Here is a 19480-nt window from a genome sequence, read left to right on the forward strand (position 1 = left end):
CAAAGGGGTCAAAGCAACACACCATGCGCTCAAGCAGGTGGCATATTGGCCCCACATGGTAAAATATGTGGCTGACTACATTAAAGGCTGTCTGGTATGTTGCCAATTTCAACCCTCGAATCCTCTTCATAGAGCCCCCTTGCAAAAGAAAGGAGTATCCTTCCCTTGGTCAAACCTCCAGATAGACTGGGTTGGACCACTCACTCGAACAGTAAGAGGTAACAAGTACTTCCTCACAGTCACGTGTGCATTCACTAAATGGGTAGAATGCCTCCCCGCACCGAATGACACAGCACTAACCACTGCATACTTACTGATGAACCATGTCTTCTCACGGTTTGGCCTACCCAGCCGTGTCGACTCTGACAGAGGGACACATTTCACAGCTGAGGTCATGCAGCAGCTCTGGCAACTCTTAGGAGTAAAAACCAGCCTTCACATTAGCTACCATCCTCAAAGCTCAGGTCAGGTAGAGCGAGCCAACCGAACTGTTGTTAGCATACTGAAAAAGTACGTAGCAGCAAACCAACGAGACTGGGATGTCAAACTCCCCCTCGTACTGATGGCCATACGGGCGACCCCACACGACGCGGTCGGGGTCTCACCCTTTGAGTTGATGACAGGGAGACAAATGACTCTGCCTCTACATCTGTTATATCAGCCAGGTGAAGCTAGCATAGCCGTAGCCTACACCACTCATCAGTATATGGAGGACCTGCAGAAACACCTCAAAGCTACTTTCGCCTTTGCCCAGCAGAAACTGGAAAGAAGTGCAGAAGGTCGCAAAGCGTACTACGATCACAAAGCATCCCACGATGAACTCCAAATAGGGGACAAGGTATGGTACTACATCTTTGTCCAACCTGTTGGAAGGTCGCGAAAAACAGGGGGGAATTTGGCCCGCAAATTCCTACCCCGATGGTCCGGTCCCTACAAGATAACAGACAAACTGTCCCCCGTTGTTTACAGGATCAAAATAAACAAAGCTCGGGGCAGTACTGAATTCAAATGGGTCCACCGCAACCAAATCCGACCACACACAACCCCCATGGGACTTGTAGGGGATACTAACGCTTGTGTTAGATCATAAACGGCAGAACCAAAGGCAGGGAGGGTGTTAGTTAACAAACAACTATAACCTTCTACTCACACCTTAGTTCTCCTATCCCTTTTCCCTTTTTCTCTCACTCTTTAACAGGCAACGAGCTTCTAACCAGACTGAGGACACTCAGGGTGCAAGACCCTAGTCCCTCATCGTCAATTATTATAGAGTGCTTACCCTAGGAAAATTTTATCAAAAGGGGGGTACCGTGAAAAATTTTATAATTTGTCTAAACGACTCGCCATAAATACCCTAAATCTAACCATGAGCATCTCTTCCGGTAGGATGGCCCCGCTGCTCATTCTCCTGATCGTCGGCTCCCTAGGAACCGCCGTGCTCCCTGAAGTGATTGAACCAGGTCCTGACTCAGGAATAATACTGAAAGACCAGCCGGGACTGCTAATCACTAATTGCCGCCTCCATACCCAGAGAGTATTTATACGGTTGAATCCCGCCGAAGCGTGTAGCAAAAACCTACCGATAACCACGCTGCAGACTGGCCGGAATGGAGTTAGATGGACTGAGGAAGCTATCAGCCATGCTGAAGCCGACGTAACTCACATGCTCTGCCAGTTACAAAAGTTTACCGTAACGCAATCAGAACTAAATGGTTTTAATAAACGACCTAAACGCTTCATAGGCGGATTGTTAATGGCAGCTGCAACTGTGGGATCACTACTGAGTCTCGGAACGTCCGCCGTCAATGCCGTCAATGTAGCCACTGTTAAACGTCAAGTAGGGGAATTGCAAGCGGAAATTCCGAACATTAAAACCCAATTAGACAAACAACAGCAGCACCTGCAAACCATTGGGCAAACCCTACGTGGCACCGTCGTAGTGCTCAACGCTCACAGTGTCGCTTTGAACAAAACGCTCCAGACGGTTAACTCCATGCTTTCAGTAGTACAACTTGACCTTGCCCACATCCAGCTTGTGAATATGTTATTGTCTGATATGCTACAAGAAATCAGCTCCTCTGTAGATAGCCTAGCCATGGGGAGAATCCCTCCCTACTTGGTGCCCCTATCCTTAGTACAGGAGATTTTATCCACAGCAACTCGAGAAGTAGTTACTGATCTCCAGGCCCACCTAGCCTATACCTTAGGTAGCGCCATCCCAATTTATGTTAATCCTCAAGACCGAGAATTAGCATTCATTATTAACCTTCCCATAATGGCGCCTGAGAACATATACCGTTTGAAAGATGTTGTCAACGTTGGTTTCTGGCAAGATTCTGCCTACGTTCGTGTGAAAACAACATCTCTTGTAGCATACCAAGACGATAACCCTGACCTATATCTGGTACCCAATTTGCTTATGTGCACACTCACTAAAGACATTCACTACTTGTGCCCTAGCAAACCTTTCATTCGTGACAGCGCAAATGGGATCTGTGGCCTTAAGCCTATGATGAGTAATACTCAATGCCCGGTAGTCGTCACGCCCCGACGTTTGGTAACCAGTACTCAAGCTGAAATTGTTGGAAATCGTTGGTTGGTTAACACCCCCTTTAGAGAGGCCCTACTAACCTATGATCAACATGACACCTCAGAAAGGGTACTCCTTCCTAGCCAAACCTTCTGGGTAGACGTCCCCGTAAACGCAATCTTACATGTAGGAGACCTGGCCCTGTATCACCTAAACCCTGACCAATATGAGAGCGACGTAGAAATCTCAGAGTTCTTCTCCAAACACACCATCGAGCTAGATACTAAAACACTAACTCGCCTAGAATATGAGGGAACCCAAGTCATTGACCTAACCCCCATAGATAACACTCTTAGAGAACTATCGTCTCAACCCCTATGGCCAGTTCAGCCTGTCACCTATGCATGGTCCACCCCGGACACCTTACTAGTTACCCTGGTAGGATTAGGATATCTTTTGACCTTTGGTATAGCTTGGTTCTATTTCAAACGCACTCGAGCCCTCCAGAGCAGGTTAGAAACTTGGTCTAATAAAATGGTCAAATTCGTTAGACATAAGAGAGCCCAGAGAGGTGAACCCCCAAGTTTTAGATATGAAGCCGAAGGCCATGTCGAAGAATCAGCTCTCGAGGTTGCGTTTGAACAAGACCTGCCCCTAAATAATTAGGATCCCTTCAGCATGCAAACATACACATTCCATATACACCCATACACTAATAGGAATACATCAGCTCTGGAAATGTGTTTGAATATGCTTGCTGACCTCACCTTCCTCCACAGCAAAAGTTCTTTTCAGCTCCATGATCCCTGACGAACCATAAAACTGAAAAGAAAGGGGGGAATGTAGTGGAGTATGAGCCAAATATGAATATCGGACAATCAAGAAATGAAAAGTTTTGAATTAAAACTTTTCCAGTCTGCAGAAGACTTTTCGTCTGCAACATAGCAGCCCCCACACACACACAACCAATCTAAAGACATCAAAAGAACCCTTTTAAGTAACACATGGCCCCAACACCCCCCTTCTCTCTTTTAACTAACAGGAACTGTCGAGATAACTAACTTAAAGAGACAGGAACCTCAAACAAAGAAGAGAGCTTTTACGGCCCGTTTTTATGACAATGGCACCTAAATGTCTAATCCTTATCTTTCACGGAGATCAACAGATGTTCAAACCAAAGTGACCTCGAGTGAACTCCCGTGAACCAACAGCTGAAACACGGATTAACAACGACACCAAATGGACACTGGCGGAACTACACCTCGCTCGGAGTCGCCGCAAGACAATAGCGAAAATAGTCGATCTCTGAGTTATTTGTGTATAAACGAACGTATGAATGTCACTTTCTGTACCCTCAGATGAATGCCTACCTTCTAATGAAATGATGTATAATGCCGATTGTTTCTATTACAAAGATCAGTTTTGTCTCTGAATGAGAGAAAATGGATTAATGTTTTATTTTTCAGCGTATCATCACGAATTGGACGTGAACAATGTACTCAAGATGGGACCTTATGTAAATGTCTGATATTAATAGTCCAATGTACTCATTGTTATAGGTTGATAACAGGTATAAGAATTTTGATACGAGAAACTCATATTCCTTATGTATGAATCACAGAGTCAAACCCCCTCCTCCTACTCTCTCTCTCTCTCTCTCCCTCACGAGAGTCACGTGAGTCTGGACTCGCGTCCAATCAGAAAGAGGACGCCTCCCATTAGGGCGTGACCGCGCCAGCCTTGAAAAGGCCAAACAGCAAGACAGACAATGAGTTCGAAGTTTGAAGAGTCGCGAGGACTCTACAAAAGTAACGGACCACTGAAAAAGAGAGGACCACGAGGAGATCCGAGAAACCTTAAACAACAAAAAAAACGCTGTCTCTTCCACGCCGACAACGAAACAAAGGAACCCTCTCAGAGACTTCAGAAAAGCTTACGAGAGACGTCTCGAAATTAGCTAAGAGTATGAAGTTTAACTAATAAGTCGAATAATTTGAATATCTTTCTTTTCTTTTAATCTTGTTTATGTTTATTACCTACCTAAGATTAATCTCACGACTAATCGAAGCAGGGGAACTTATTCGTGGCCAGAATAAGGAAACACTGCCGAGGTACCATAGAGTCTTAGAATAAGTGAGTTTATTGAAGCGGTTTTTCAGTTCTGGAGCTGCAGCAACCAGCGAACTTTCGTCTAAACGTCCATATTTTGGACTCTCCCACTCCGGACCGAAGGCCGAAGAGAGGATCCTGCCGCCTGCGTCATCACCCTCCGGGTACGCCCGAGACAACTCAATCAACAAGAAAGACCTCCACGCTAAACCAGCCTGGACGCTTCTGCGGTAAGAACCGCGAGACTAAGTGAGACGCCTCCATTCCCAGGATTCCAAAGAGCCTCTGCATCCAAACGAGTGGTGAAAAACCGACGAAAAGTAAGCTAAACTTATGCACTTCCAGAGCTGAACACCGAATTAAGTTCTTGATAAATTCTGTATTAATTAAACCTTAGTTAGTAACCTTAGTCACAAGTTAGAAGTGCCTAGCTCACCTTAAGGTCAAAATCAGTTCCCCCTGCCGGACACCGTGAGATTACAAGGTTGTGCTATGTTAACTAAATATCTTCTTTTTATTAATAAAACTCTCATTATTTGAAGTCACAGTGTTTGCAATTTATTCATTAGAATTTCTGAAAATCCTGAAGAACTCATTTAGCATGATTATTATTCATTCTCAAACTAATTATTAATGTTTTAATTGCTTAAACCGATTATAAATCTTAATTAATATCATTAAGTCAAATATCAGAGGTTGGAGGAGTTTGAATAAGGTCAAGGCTATAAAACAAATTATAAAATTATATATATATGTATCGGGGTGTATGACCAACATCCACTACAATAGCTAATTTAATATTTTATTCGCCCTCAACTTAGCTGAAATGATGGATGTTGAACCGGAAAGTCATCAGTGAAACATAACCGTCGGTTAACAAAAACAACACTGCACAGTGGCAGATTTCCACAGCGCTAAGCCCCAGCTTTACTGAGGAGTACTTTCAGATTTACAATCTATCAATCTAAGTTGAAATTAAGAAGCTGGGGACAAAGTATGAGACTGACACTAAGATATACAAACTCAGTGAGACCACAGTCTGCATAATCTTAGCTTGTTTTTAATTAGCTGCAGTCATATGTCTTATTAATTCTAATATATTCAAAGTCTGAGTTCAGCTAAAATGAATTTCAGTATTTCTTTGGGGGATTAAAACCATGAAATTAATATTGTTTTAATGAAAATTAATGAAATGGTTCTCAGCGATAAATGTTGTCAGCAAAACCCTAGCAGTAATAGCTCTCTGTTTTATTGTATATTTGCTTCTTTAAACTCAAGATTGTCCCAAATGTTTCCATTACTACACACGACTGTTTACTAGCTCCAGAATGTGGCCTAATCAGAAAGTGCTGCCATTCACCACAAGTCCATCATGATTAATTTGATACAGTCTACTAATCATAGTTGGATAAAAAAAAAAGAAAATGAACAAAATTGAAACAAAGATGAACTCTGAGTCATGTCAGTCATTAAACCATAACAATACATTTATTAACTTCAGAAACAAAGACACTATTCAGTAAATGCCTGTGTCCTGAAGTTTCAGATCCAGACATAGTAAGTGGAAAATGAATTGATGTCATTCATAAAAATATTAACTGTGTGTATGTGTGAGAGAGAGAGAGAGCGCTCCAGTTCACTGGTTACACTGAGTCATGGCTAAGTGTTTACCGGACAAGCCACCAGACACACCTAGGAAACACACAGACACACATTCACACTTCCAAACTCAGCATCCTTCTTCACCCGTCAGTGTTATTGCACAGTCCTTGAAATGGTGGGTTTACTTTTGTTTTTATATCTAGTTGTACACATTGCAGATTCTTCTCATTAGCTAAGACTCCTCCAATCAATCAATGCCACCAAGCCACAGGAATAATTTCTACCACATGCTTCCTTTGAGACATATGAAGCCAGCCACCTCAACTTTGTGCCCTGTTAATAACACTGCTCCACTGGAGTGCTCAACACGCTTGGAGGAGAACAGTAACTGAAATGTATTTGTCCCCCCCGCCCCGCTCAGGCTTAACACGCACTGAAATCCAGTTTCACCTTATATACAGACTTGATAAAAATTTGGAGAGTGGTGAAACAATGGGAAATGAAAGGACACAGTCATTGAAAAGCTCTCTGTCAACAGCGTTTTTTCCCCTCTCACTATACCACCTTATCTCTGCTCTGGTGTCTGTGGGTCGTCAAGGTTAAAGGATTAGCAACAGTGCAATGAAAGGTCATGCAAAATTCTACTGGGATTTAGATTCCTCTCCGCACAGGCTTGCTATCTTCCCCGAGTATCAAGTGTTCTTGAGATAACCTCTGTAAACATGCCCACACAGTCCTGGCAACATTGAGCCCTGATCTGCTCTGGAGATACACAAAGATTGCCTTTAGAGTTTTTAAATCTCTCCTAGTCTAGTCTACTATCTTAATCTATATCTTATTCTTTTCAGGCCACAGTCAGGGAAAGTATGTGTCACTCAAGGAACTTTTTTTAAATAATATTTACATTTTTTTAAGTTACCTTAACATTTTTAATAATGAAGACATTATTAGAATATATGGCGAATCTTTTTATGTGTGAGATGCTGTGCTATATCCAGGGTGAGTTCCTCCCTTCTGCCTGATGATATTTATATATGATTGAGTTTGTGAGTGAGTGTTCCAAACCATTTCCATGACATTTAAAATCTTCAAATGGTGTGGAAGTTTCCACCACATAAAATAATAATTTAAAAATTAGGCAACACTTTTATTTTTCTATAATATTTAAGTTGCTTTTTTCGATATTTCAAGATACTAAGTCCATATCTTGAGATACTATCTCATTTTGAGATAGTACCTTGTTATTTTAAGATACTAAGTCAATTTTTTTCAGATATTATTTCATTATTTTGAGGTTCTAAGTCAATTTATTTGGATATCTCAATATTTTAAGATGCTAAGTCAATTTGTTGAGATAATATCTCATTCTTTTGAGATATTAAGTCAATATTTTGATAGTATCTCTATTTTGGGATGGTTTACTATCTGTTTACTGTCTCAAAGTGATTCAAAGTAATAAGATTGTATCTCATATATTGAGATAGCAACTTGCATATAATGAAAAAAAAACAATGGTGCCTTTTTTAAATGATTATTTTATGTGGTGGAAACTGGCTTCCATAAACTGGAGAAGTTTTTGTTGGGATTTGGTTTGTAAGTGGCAATGTGGTGGAACTCCAATTCAACTTATAACTATAGTGCTAAAGTTGATTACAGTTTTTTTAAAGCATTGTAATGTGATGTACATTTTTCTCAGTAAAATTCCACATCACAAAATATACTAATAATAACTATGCAAAAAAAGGTCAGGTAACAGTCTAATGTAGTGCTGTGAAAGAGGATAACCGCTTTATCTTCAATGTGTTGATAATGGTCATACTCACTTAAATAAATAGCCTAATTACCGGGTTTTCTTGAGGGCTGTGTGGCTAACCATTAGATTTACATAGAAGAATTCTATTCCAGTATTTTCAAGTGTGTGTGTCTGTGGTTCAGTGTCATTGGAAGGAGTGTCCACATTGCCCTACCACTGCTCGTTCATACTCCTGTAATATTAAAACCACAACTGTAATTCAACAATTTTTTTGCCAGCTGCAATTTACAGCAATAAGCTGTACATCATTTGCAGGAATCGACTGTAATTTGGTACCACTGAAAACCCACTCTTGAGAACAGAATTGTTGGTATATTCCTATGTTTTAACTGCTGTACAGAAAGTGTGGCTACAATCAATTATATAATTATGATTGCAACAAAAGACAATTGCTTTTTAACAATTTTAGAGAATGCAGGAAGGAAGAGATTGAATTTGGTTACAACAGCAACAACATACACCTGTATCTCAGTGTTTTTCTTTTTTTTTTGGCAAGCTTCCAATGTCTCCTTCCACAAAATGTTTATACGTAGAATCCCATTAATTCTGAGCCTTTTCTTTTCTTGGTCCTCTGCTATCTTGTTTGCCTGCTGTTTTTTTTTTCTTTTTTCATTCTTTTTCTTTTCTGCCTGATTTTTGGATTTGCCAATGTTTACTCAGTCAAACTGTGTCCCAGCTCCTGCTGTGTGTTTAGATGACAATTTCTGGATGCGTCCAAGTAACCTAAATCCACCCTTCAGCCACTTCCATTCCACCAACTCAGGCTCATTTCAGCTGGATCTTTTGGCAGTTTTCAACTTGCATTTAAATACTAGGAGTGTAAAGATACTTGTACAGACATAAGAAAAAGTTTGGGCACCCTTGTTATAGTAAGTGAAATTTCTCACACTTATGCATTAACATGTTTCTCTGTTATGACCACAAAATACATGTAGTCTATCTGTTGCTCTGCATACTTTTAAATTAGGGTTGTGGATCATTCTCAGCGCTGGTGGTGGTGGAGTGTTAGTGTGTGTTGAGCTAGTACGAGTGGATCAGACACAACTAAGCTACTGGACTTTTTTTAATCCCTCAGTGTCACTGCTGGACTGAGAATAGTTCACCAACCAAAATATCGATCCAACAGCGTCCTGTGTCCATTGATGTAGGACTAGATGATGACCAACACAAACTGTGCAGCAACAGATGAGCTACTGTCTCTGATTTTACAGGTGGACCAATGACATAGGTGTCTCTAACAGAGTGGATGGACAGTGTTTAAAATCTTCAGCAGTACTGCTGTGACTGAACCACCCTTAACATCACATCACACATTTTCACACCACCCCCACATCAGAGTCACTGCAGCGCTGAGAATGATCGACCGCCCAAATCATAGAGTAGCTGCTCTGTTGGTGTCCTGTTTATTAAAGAACAGGGTGAAATAGGGAAAAGAATGCTGAGCAGTGGATTGATTTGAGTTTAAGATGTGTAATTTAGCATCCTTATAAGGTGAAAATTCCTTTGAGGACATTGATTCCAAATAATGGTTGTATATTTTTGGATGTAATTTTTTTCTATACTAAAATATTTATTTAAGTTTTATTGTGGTTTGTTTTAATGTTTATCTTCAAAGAATAATTCACACCCACAGCTTTTGGCATATTTTATTTCTGTTATATCATCAAAGTTTCTCCAATGTATGCATTTCTAAGACTGGTGTTAGTCAGTTGACATGGTTCAGGAGTGTGATTGTCATTAACAGATTCAGGAAGATTTTCTTTTCACTGAAAAGCTGATTGGGATGGTTTTATAAGTGCCATACCACAGAAGCGTATGAAGCTTCACTCAGTGAAGTGTGCAACAAAGGCATGATGTGAATGAAAGGTCCACCCTCACAATCTATATAACTGAGCCAAAGTGTCTCAGATGAAATGGCAAATGTTAACTGCTTCTCTCAGTGCTTATGATCTTTTGCAAGGCTGGACCGTTGTTCATTGTGCACAACCACAATGTAAAAAGTGATGAAATCACTGCTCCAATGTTTGTGTGAATTGTGAAGTAAGCTGACCACAATAAAATCTCGTTGGGTTTGACATTCATTATTTCTTACTCATCGTTTTAAATTACAGAGTACACTACTCAGGTTGGGAATTGAACGCTAGTCTACTCTGTTGAGAACAAAGTTGATGCCATCTATGCCATACAAACTAGCGTCGATCATTGAAAAATGGAAAGATTGTGTATGGTCAGTGGAGAACTAGATGAAATGGAGCATCAGAAGAGAAGTGCACTCTGCAATAGATTTGAAATCTCAGACACAATTATATATAATGTATCTGTATTTTAGTCTTTACAAAAAACACGCAAATTACCAAAAAATCCAATGATACCTTAAACTAAATAAACTCCTGTCAAAATACTGTTGTTTATTCAGTGATTAAAAGACACCATTCCGTTTGAATTGGGCGTATACCAAAGGTTCTTATGAAAACATTTGTTCAATATTCATTCATTCATTATCTGTTATCCAGTTCAGGGTTGCTGTGGGTCCAGAGCCCACACGGAATCACTGGGCACAAGGCGGGAACACACCCCAGAGGGGGCGCCAGTCCTTCACAGGGTACACACACACTCACAGACACTTTTTGAGTCGCCAATCCACCTACCAACATGTGTTTTTGGACTGTGAGAGGAAACCTGAGCACCCGGAGAACACACCAACTCACAAATCGAACTCCAGGTCCCTGGAGCTGTGTGACTGCGACACTACCTGCTGCGCCACCTTGCCGCCCTTGTTCAAAACAGTTCAATGTTATTTATAAAATTAAATGTTCTTTAGTTTGTTTTCCTGTTTTTCTTCAAAGAAAAATAAAAACCAAAAGATGTTTTTGAAAGTTGTGGGTATTATTCAAATAGAACAAATCTGTGTAAAGAGCTTGGGATAGAATGTCCTGAAATGTGTTAAAGTCCCCACAACATGGAAATGTCAGTAATAAAATATAAAATGCTATTCATCATGTTTTCTTTTTTTTAAAGAAGCATTTTATTGAAGCTGCCACACAGTAACTAGTTCTATATTTTTACAGATATATTTTTGGAAATTGGGCAAATGGCTAGCTACTAGTTTAAAAGAAAAATCAGTTATTGACATCTGACATCTAGTGGCCTGGATGTATCCCAGCTTTATGTGGGACACATGATCTTTATGGAGCAAAAAACTAACTAACAAGTTGTTAAGTAATACATATTTTTGATGCTAAAACAGCATTGCTCCTTTAATAAAATTTTCACATTATATTGTCACAATAAACAGGCAGTGTGGCAGGATACAAATGCAAATAGGTGTTCATTTTCATGAAAGGGTAAAAAAACACGACAGAAAATCACTGAAACTAAACACTAGACATATATAAAAAGCTTGACAGAAATCATAGCTATTATAAAGATATTTCCACAATTTTAGAATTAGTAGCCCTTCAGTATGATACATATAAGAGAAAAAATACAAATAATCAGGACCTTTAGAAACAGAGAGAACCAGTAAGGGATGCTGAATGTCTTTTAAAAAACTTTTTCCGTTGTTGGTCCTGCAAAGGAAAAATAACAAAGAAGACAACAACCAAAAGCAAAACATGAACACATTAATGCAGAACACAACACCTTTCAAATTAACATACATATAAGAAATGTGCACCCGTGGAGAGACCTGATATCTGCCAAAGCCAATATCAAATCTGATGCATAAACATTTATACATTGTAAAAAGTACAGGTTACATATTGTATACATTTATACGTATGTTTTAATAAATATTTTCTTGTTTTCTTTGTTTGACTTTCCATACTAAATATGGAAAATACATTTGGGATCTTGAAAAGTCACTTATTATTATTATTCACTGTGGTAGAACTCTCAAGGGTGTATATTCTGTACCTTTAATTAGGGAACATAACTGTACCCTATTCTATTATCTATTAACTGTGTTCATTTCCTACAACCCATTTCATCTCCAGGACATTTGTCCTTATATTTCACACAGTTTTATCATGAAAGATTACAAATATTCACCTCTCTTCTGGAGAATATAATTTAAACAAATTATACAACAAACCCACTATTGTAGCTTTTAAAGTTATATTTGCTTTGTTTGTACCTGGTTGTTTTTAAAAACCAGTAATGTACCTCTACATTATTGGACAACACCTTAAGACTGTCTGCTGAAAGTTTATTGCGTTTCTGAAAAGCCTTAGTGAAGGTCTGCTGCCTGCTCCTGCTACTCAATGTGATTGATTACACTGATCATACGTCTATATCTTTGCATGCCAGCTTTATTTATTTTATAAGCAGAACAATAATATACATTAGAAATGGTTAAGGCAGATGATACACTGATTTCATACAGGAAAATATGATCGACAGTGTAGTCTTAATATAATTAGTATGCTTCTGTAAAATTGAACAGCGTGATGTTATTGGCTTAAGAGGCAAATCCTCTTAAGTCCTGCAGGGCTCCATTGGACAGTACCTGAGAGCTTTATTCTTCCTTTTTTCCAGCATGTTACACTTGACGGTCCAAGTAATTATTTCTTCCGGTTGAGTGTAAACAGATAAGCGCCATTCACATCAAGCTCGCAAGGAGCAAACTGAAAATGAGTGCTTTAAAAACAAATTAGAAATAAAATCACTAGTGCTGTAAAAGCAATAGTGGAGAAATTGGATTAATGGAAGTATAAAGTGTGTATTTGTTGCGAGGCAGAGTGTGCGGTCTTCCCATTTCAGCTTCTGACCTTTAAAATCTTAATGAACCTTGGGATGGCCTAAAGAAGCATAATGTTTCCAAAAGCAATATTTGGACAGAACCTCAGTCTGAGCCACTTCTCTTTGGGTGGTTTTTAAATTTTTATACTTTCTTGACAATGTCTGCAACACAAAACTCTTTCTGAGTTTCTGAGTGTTTTACGGTAACTGAGTGTGAATGGATTAAGTAAATCCTTCTTGATTTGCATTCTAGGCCCACCGGGGAAGCGAGGAAGAAGAGGACGCAACGGAGACCCTGGTGAGTACACAAATTGAACACACAAATGTTCAGTATCACGTCCCTTCAGTCTCAATCAGTGGGCGAGTTTAAGAGAAGTGTCAAGTCATAAAATCTATTTGTGGAACATGTTCATGGAAGAGTAATGAATACTAGTTTTTTCCCCCCACATTTTCCAAATGGAAATTTAGCCTCGACCTACAAGGGCATGGAACCATTGAATTCTGTGTCTGCAAAATGACATTCCAACAGAGGTTTGGACTGATTACACTGGCCATTACCACCGGTTCCGTTTTTACTGGACCTCCAGTAAGACGTTTATACCTTGGACAGCCCACTGCTGCAAACACTGGCCCAGTGTCTTTCTGGAGGACATGTGTCAGTGGTGTCCCATCCACAGACCATAAGTAATGATTGCTGGATCAGATTATAGAGCAAGAAAAAATGCAATCCCCCTCCACATTTCACTGCTATGACAAAGATAATAGATAATGCCATAGATAAAGTAATGGCATCTGAAGTGTTGATGCATGTAGAGGCTGCAAACAATCCAAACTGCTGGAACAAAGGTAGCCCTAATCCATAAAAAGCTAATTTGAATGAGTGCATATAAATTTGAATGAATGCATATAAAAGCTTTTTCCCTCCCATATCAAGTTGAAGCTTTGAGGTAGTGATTTGGTCAGAGGAAAGGAAATGAAAGCAGGCCTCTAATACGAAATGCAGGACACTGGACTCCATTATTGTTCATTTACGATGATTGCTTTCAGGTCTCAGGAATAAAAGACAATCAGGAGAGAGGCCACTCTTTATAGCTGGCTTCTGATGTTGGGCCGTTAAAGTTCTCCACCATTAATTTTGCTAAATTAATTTAGAACGTTTTAAAAGGCCGGGAGGCTGTGTGTTTTCCGTTAGTCGACATGCATTGTGTTAATATTTTGCATAATGCCCCAAAAATGTGTTTATTATATTCCTCTCTATTTAGAGAGGTCATTTCATGTCATTTCCTATGTCATTTCATGCAATGGCGAAAAGTGGCATAACATCCTGTGGATGAATGAACTTGAAAACCAGCCAATAGCAGCCTGCATGGTGATTAGCCTACTGCACACTGTAGCGCACTGTGCTAACAGCACAAATAAATATGAATACAATACTTCCTATTATGCTGATATGAGTCTTATTCTTGTGTTTCTCCAGCAGCATGTTGTAGGCCAGGTCAGGCATTCCAAAGCTTTTACACTCACTCCATAGCAGTGGCTGTACCCACAGCCAGGCAAAACACACAGCCTTCTCTTCTCCTCCACGACCACACATACACACCCCTCCACTTAGAATGTGGTCCACACACACGCCAAAGCAAATGGGGTTGATGCTCAAATAATGACTTTCTGAGACTGTTCTTTTCCTCTCACCTTTACACATCTTACTAATGGAGCATTTGAAGTAAAACTGTATATGACCCATGCTTCCCATAATAAAAGTATGGAATATAATCAGAGGGGAAATTCCCTTGGAATCGTACGCTCTTAAAGAAGAGTCCCAAAATATGTTCTGCCATAGAAGAATGACTTCTGGTTTCCTAAAGAGCCTTTCAGAGCACAGTTCCTTAATGGGCCATTTTTTTGTATATGAGAATGAATATGCACATAGTGTAAAGGGTATATATGTATTTAGCCCTGCAATACTTTACTGGAACGAAGTGTTCATAAGACTACATTACGAGGGGCATCATTTGTCTTGAAGTTTAAATTTCAGGTTAATACAAAATCTGCCAAGTGACTATTTCCTGATCTGAACGTGACTCATGTCACTTTCTGGGATGGAATGACTCTGGGATGCATAGTCATTTTCACATGCAAAATCTGGAGAAACTCTAGAGTATCTGTAGATGTCCAGGTGTTGCCGTGTTACATATGCAGCGCACAGTGGGAGATCTTCTGTGTCAGACTAGTGCATTCTCCTAGTGGGAAATGTGATTCAGGCAATGGGTGGCGTCTATACAGTGCATGCAGGACATACAGCATATTCTCTGGGACATTAATGGCTGAGTTTACACATGCACTCTCTCTCTTTGGGTAAACTTCTGAACATTGCTCGATTACCTGCTTGTGTGAAATCCACTTTATGGAACCTACACATTTTGACTTGTCTCTTTTGCTTTTCCACAAGCCAAATCTGGTAACTGGTTCCTGGCACCAGGATCTATTTTAGTCCCTGTGCACACCTGGTATGAATCGAGCTGAGTAGGTACCAAATGTGATGTGTACATTTTGCAGAGAGCTGATTGGCCAGAGAGACCTGTCAATCACCACGAAATGCAGAGCTCCAGCACAAACTCAAACTTAGAGAATAAAATTAATAAATAATTAATAGCTGTGGTACTGGAAAAGTTATCAGCTAAAAGGGAGCTGATATTATTGCCAACCAGCAATAATACTGATAAAGGTCATGTGGCATTATTACAGCATCGTCGCTGTTACTTACATCAAGCTACAAGCTTGTTATTAGATGCTATGCCAGACCACTCAAGACGTTTTCATGTCAAATCTGTCGATCCAAATTTTATGGCTGCTTATACGTTTAGGATTAGGTGTTTATGTATATATGTCTACTTTATGATGAGTGTTATGAAGAGCTTATGTAGATGCCATAGTGGCCTAAAAAACACTTAACCCTTCTCCTAGCCTGTGGTTTGATTTCCAGCTCAGGTAGGAATACCGCGGTACACAAACAGGTGTTCTTAAACAAGACTGTTGTAGTCGATCTGTAACATTGTACAAAATGTAAGCCACTCTGTATAAGAGCATATGCTAAATGTCATAAAATAGAAAAATCTGATTTGTACTTTTTAAAGCATAATGAAAGACCTTGGTTAACTTCCTGATAGTCTTACATTCATCAGAAAAGATTGCCTGGTTATTGCCTCCTGCTTGAATGCTTAGTGACTGAACTCACTTTTCTGCATCAGTCAACATCTATGAAAACAAAGCGGAAAATATTTAGCTATTTCAATACAAGGTCTTTGAGAATGTTGCTTAAACAGAAAGAACCTGGTACAGATCTTGTTCACCCCATGTTTTTATTTGCTTGGCCAGTGGGTTTCCACGGTGTGAAACAGCAAACTCAAGGCAAAAGCAGTTGCCCTGTCTGGGTGAATGGAACATCCTTTCATCTACTTGCACATTGCCCAGAGTTAACCAGCTTATTCAAGAGGGAAAGCAAACTGGAAAAACACCCAGGTGTTTACCCAGGAACTGAGGCTCAAAAATGACACTTCATTGAATGAGAATTTGGATGCAGTGGAGTTTGAGGAGACAGGGACTTGTTTGGTAGCACTGGCCAGGTCTGGAGGATGGAGACGGCTATCCAGTGCTATTGAGTGAAGCCGTGGTGGTTGTCTGTGACCGTGCGTAGCAAGTGGTCAGTTCTTGGAAGTGTGTGCTTGTCTTCACACCGACATATACACTCCTCTTTTGTGCCATCCAGAGGTCTTGCATTGATGGCCAGCTGACCACAGGAAAAAAAATATCCCAGCAGCTTTTCCACATTCACTAAATTGCTTAGCAAAACAATAACACTCAACTGGGAATAGCAGAGCATTTCCTTCATCACTACAAGTAAGTCTTTGCCAGCAAATCAGCTACACAGACTGCTTTCTGTCATTTTTTCTGTCTTAATATATAACACTGGTCCAAGAAACTATAGCCTTGATTGCCTGATAAACATCTGGATATCCACCACCGTACCGGGGTCAGTGTTTCCAGTTTGGAGAATGTTTGAGGAAATACACTCCATTCGTGTCTTGTTATTAAATGAAATGGCCACAGAGATGCAATGAGGCAGAATGCAATTGTTAATTCAGTGAAATGAGGCTCCTGTTGTTCCACATGGTGAGGTTTACACTTCAAAACAGCAACAGTACATTCACTGACATTGCTGCTTTGCTAGATAGTTGCTCAAGTGATTAGTGATGTTAATTGCTAACATTCACTCATTACAGTGCACTTTTCCACAGAAAATTTGTAACAGAATACATTATTACAATAATAATAATGCATTAATCCTTAGATATCATGTTATTCATTTAGTTTGCTTTAATATAGTGGGTTGTTTTCTGAACTTACAAGCGTTGATGTCAATAAAAATTGCCAAAAGAAAAAAAAAAGATTTTTTGGCACCAATCAAGAAATTCAAATTCAAATAATAATGTTATCTATTCTGCTTCATTTACAAAAATAAAGTAATGTAAACATTTTACACATCTGACCATTGTTCCACTTGTTTAAACAAGCTGAGTATTGAGAAACCTTATTTTTACCAAGGGATTAGTTTTGAACTGTAATCAATAATCCCTGTGGCTGGTCTAATATGTAGATATAAAGTGAAACACACATTGCTAATGTGGTCTAGTTAACTGGATGCAGTGAAATACCCTATAAGCAAGATTTAACATGCACTATATCTATAAACATTCAGTAGTACAGTATCTGTATTTACTTAACTTATGGAACAATGAAATTTACCTGCTGTTTGTGGGAAACAGTTCATTCCGCCGTGTTTGGGAACGCTTCAAAAAAAAAAAAGGCAAATTTAAATGAACATAAGTATTAAATAACTACATTAAGGGTGGCATGGTAGTGTAACAGGTCGTTTCGCTATCACAAAATACATCAAAATTTAATAAGAAAACAGCAATACACAGAACACAAGAGCAGCACAAATAATAGTAATCCAGACCTTTTCGTCAGATCTTCTGGTGATAATGACTTGTCCTTTCACATGATCACACACAGTGGACCTTGCCAAAAGGTCATCAATCATGGAATCACACGTGGTGAAGCACTGAAAGGTCTAGAGCACAAGGTTGGTATTTTCCATACCACCTTATCTGGTGGGACTGCTCTCTGTCATGTGGGCCACTGGGGGGTACAGTAATCAGTTTGTTTAAAGACTAATGCTCAATTAACTTACTGATCAACCCCTGTGTGTGCTCTGAGCACACATAAACAATATATATATCGGAGCAATGTAGTGTACTTTTTAGATGTGAACAAACTCATGAACCCGACTAGTAATTTAGTAACACACTCGTTTGCCAGGCTAAAAACACCACAAGGGGACACTGTTAGAATCTATCTTTTGGTGTAGAAGTGAATGTTAACTTTTTCTACAATAAACACTATAAGTAACCTATTGCTTTTGGTTAACTAATCGTGACAGACTTGGTACGGTCGATGGTAGCCCTGCTCAGCAAAGACCTGTAACAGAATAAGTATTTTTCAAAATCAAGGCCTCTTTAGATGTGGTCTTCAACTCGCCTTCATGCAGTGCGTTCTTGAAAAAGGATCATGTCATGTTTTTCCAACTGCGTTATATAGGCCCATAGCACTGTGCTGTTAAAAGATAAATTTAAATGAACCAGTTTCTGCTCATCAGTTAATTATCAAGTTGAATTATATCTGTTGGTCTAAATACCTCCAGGATTGGGGTCGGGAAAATGTACTTTGACAAACCACTTTTTCCCCCTCTTCCTGCTGTCTGGTAGTCTTCCTTTTTTTGGATGATAGATATAAAACTGTAATTACACATGATGAGATTTGCTTGTTAAATTAATAGCTGTGTGTTACAAGTCTTAAGAGCAGTGGCAGAGGTTCATACTGAGCAGCTGCATGAATGATTTGTGCTTCACCTCCAGTATGAGGAAGCTTTGAAGAAAAAAGAGAGAAAGAGAGAACCTGGCACTCGTAAAATATAAAAAAATCTCTGCCTTCCTTTTTGGTCAGGCAGCTGTGGTTTCCTAATAAGATCCAAAGAATCAAAATGAGTTGTGAGGCTCTTTGATAGAATCCCTTTAGTTGTGCCCCATGGACTCCTTGTGTGAGGGGGTAATTGGGTGAAGGGCATGGCTAGACCTTTGCAGAAAAAAAAAAAAAGTAACAAGCCCCCAGCCCCTTGTGTAATGCTATATGACTCTGTAAACCCACACCATGGCCCAGCATGTCATTGTTGCCAACATTTTGGAAAGTAGATCCAGGAACGGCATTTTGTCAAGGTGCCAGTCTTAAATGCCACGAGTATAAATACAAGGCGCTTGTCTGCATGCATGCGGAAATGGGGTGCAGCCACTGCACCACTGCTGTTTCAGTTAGCTGCGCCACTGAAATATGAGTCGCCGGAAGCAGTGATAGTTTGTCTGTTCCCCCCCCCAACCCCCCCCCCCCCCAAAAAACCACAACCCCAAACCCCCAGGGTGCACTCTGTATCACTGATATGGTTATTTTACACCAGTCTGAAGATGAAACATTATTAGGGATCATCAAAGCCACATGATGTCTAGCATTTCATGAATGAGTAACTGATCTCTCATCTGTAGCATGTTTGCCCAAATTATGACTGTTTTTTTTCT

At 39.7% G+C, this 19480-nt stretch overlaps 1 protein-coding gene across 1 annotated transcript in view; it reads left to right on the top strand.

Annotated features, from left to right (window-relative positions):
- Nucleotides 1-19480, top strand: part of LOC136707807 (collagen alpha-1(XXV) chain) — a 221528-nt gene that overhangs the window by 116954 nt on the left and 85094 nt on the right. Inside the window, exon 3 of the mRNA XM_066682067.1 lies at nt 13048-13092. Coding sequence (XP_066538164.1) covers nt 13048-13092 — 45 coding nt within the window. The remainder of the gene's footprint in view (nt 1-13047; nt 13093-19480) is intronic.

Source organism: Hoplias malabaricus, chromosome 9 (assembly GCF_029633855.1).
Source record: "Hoplias malabaricus isolate fHopMal1 chromosome 9, fHopMal1.hap1, whole genome shotgun sequence".
Lineage (NCBI taxonomy): Eukaryota > Metazoa > Chordata > Actinopteri > Characiformes > Erythrinidae > Hoplias > Hoplias malabaricus.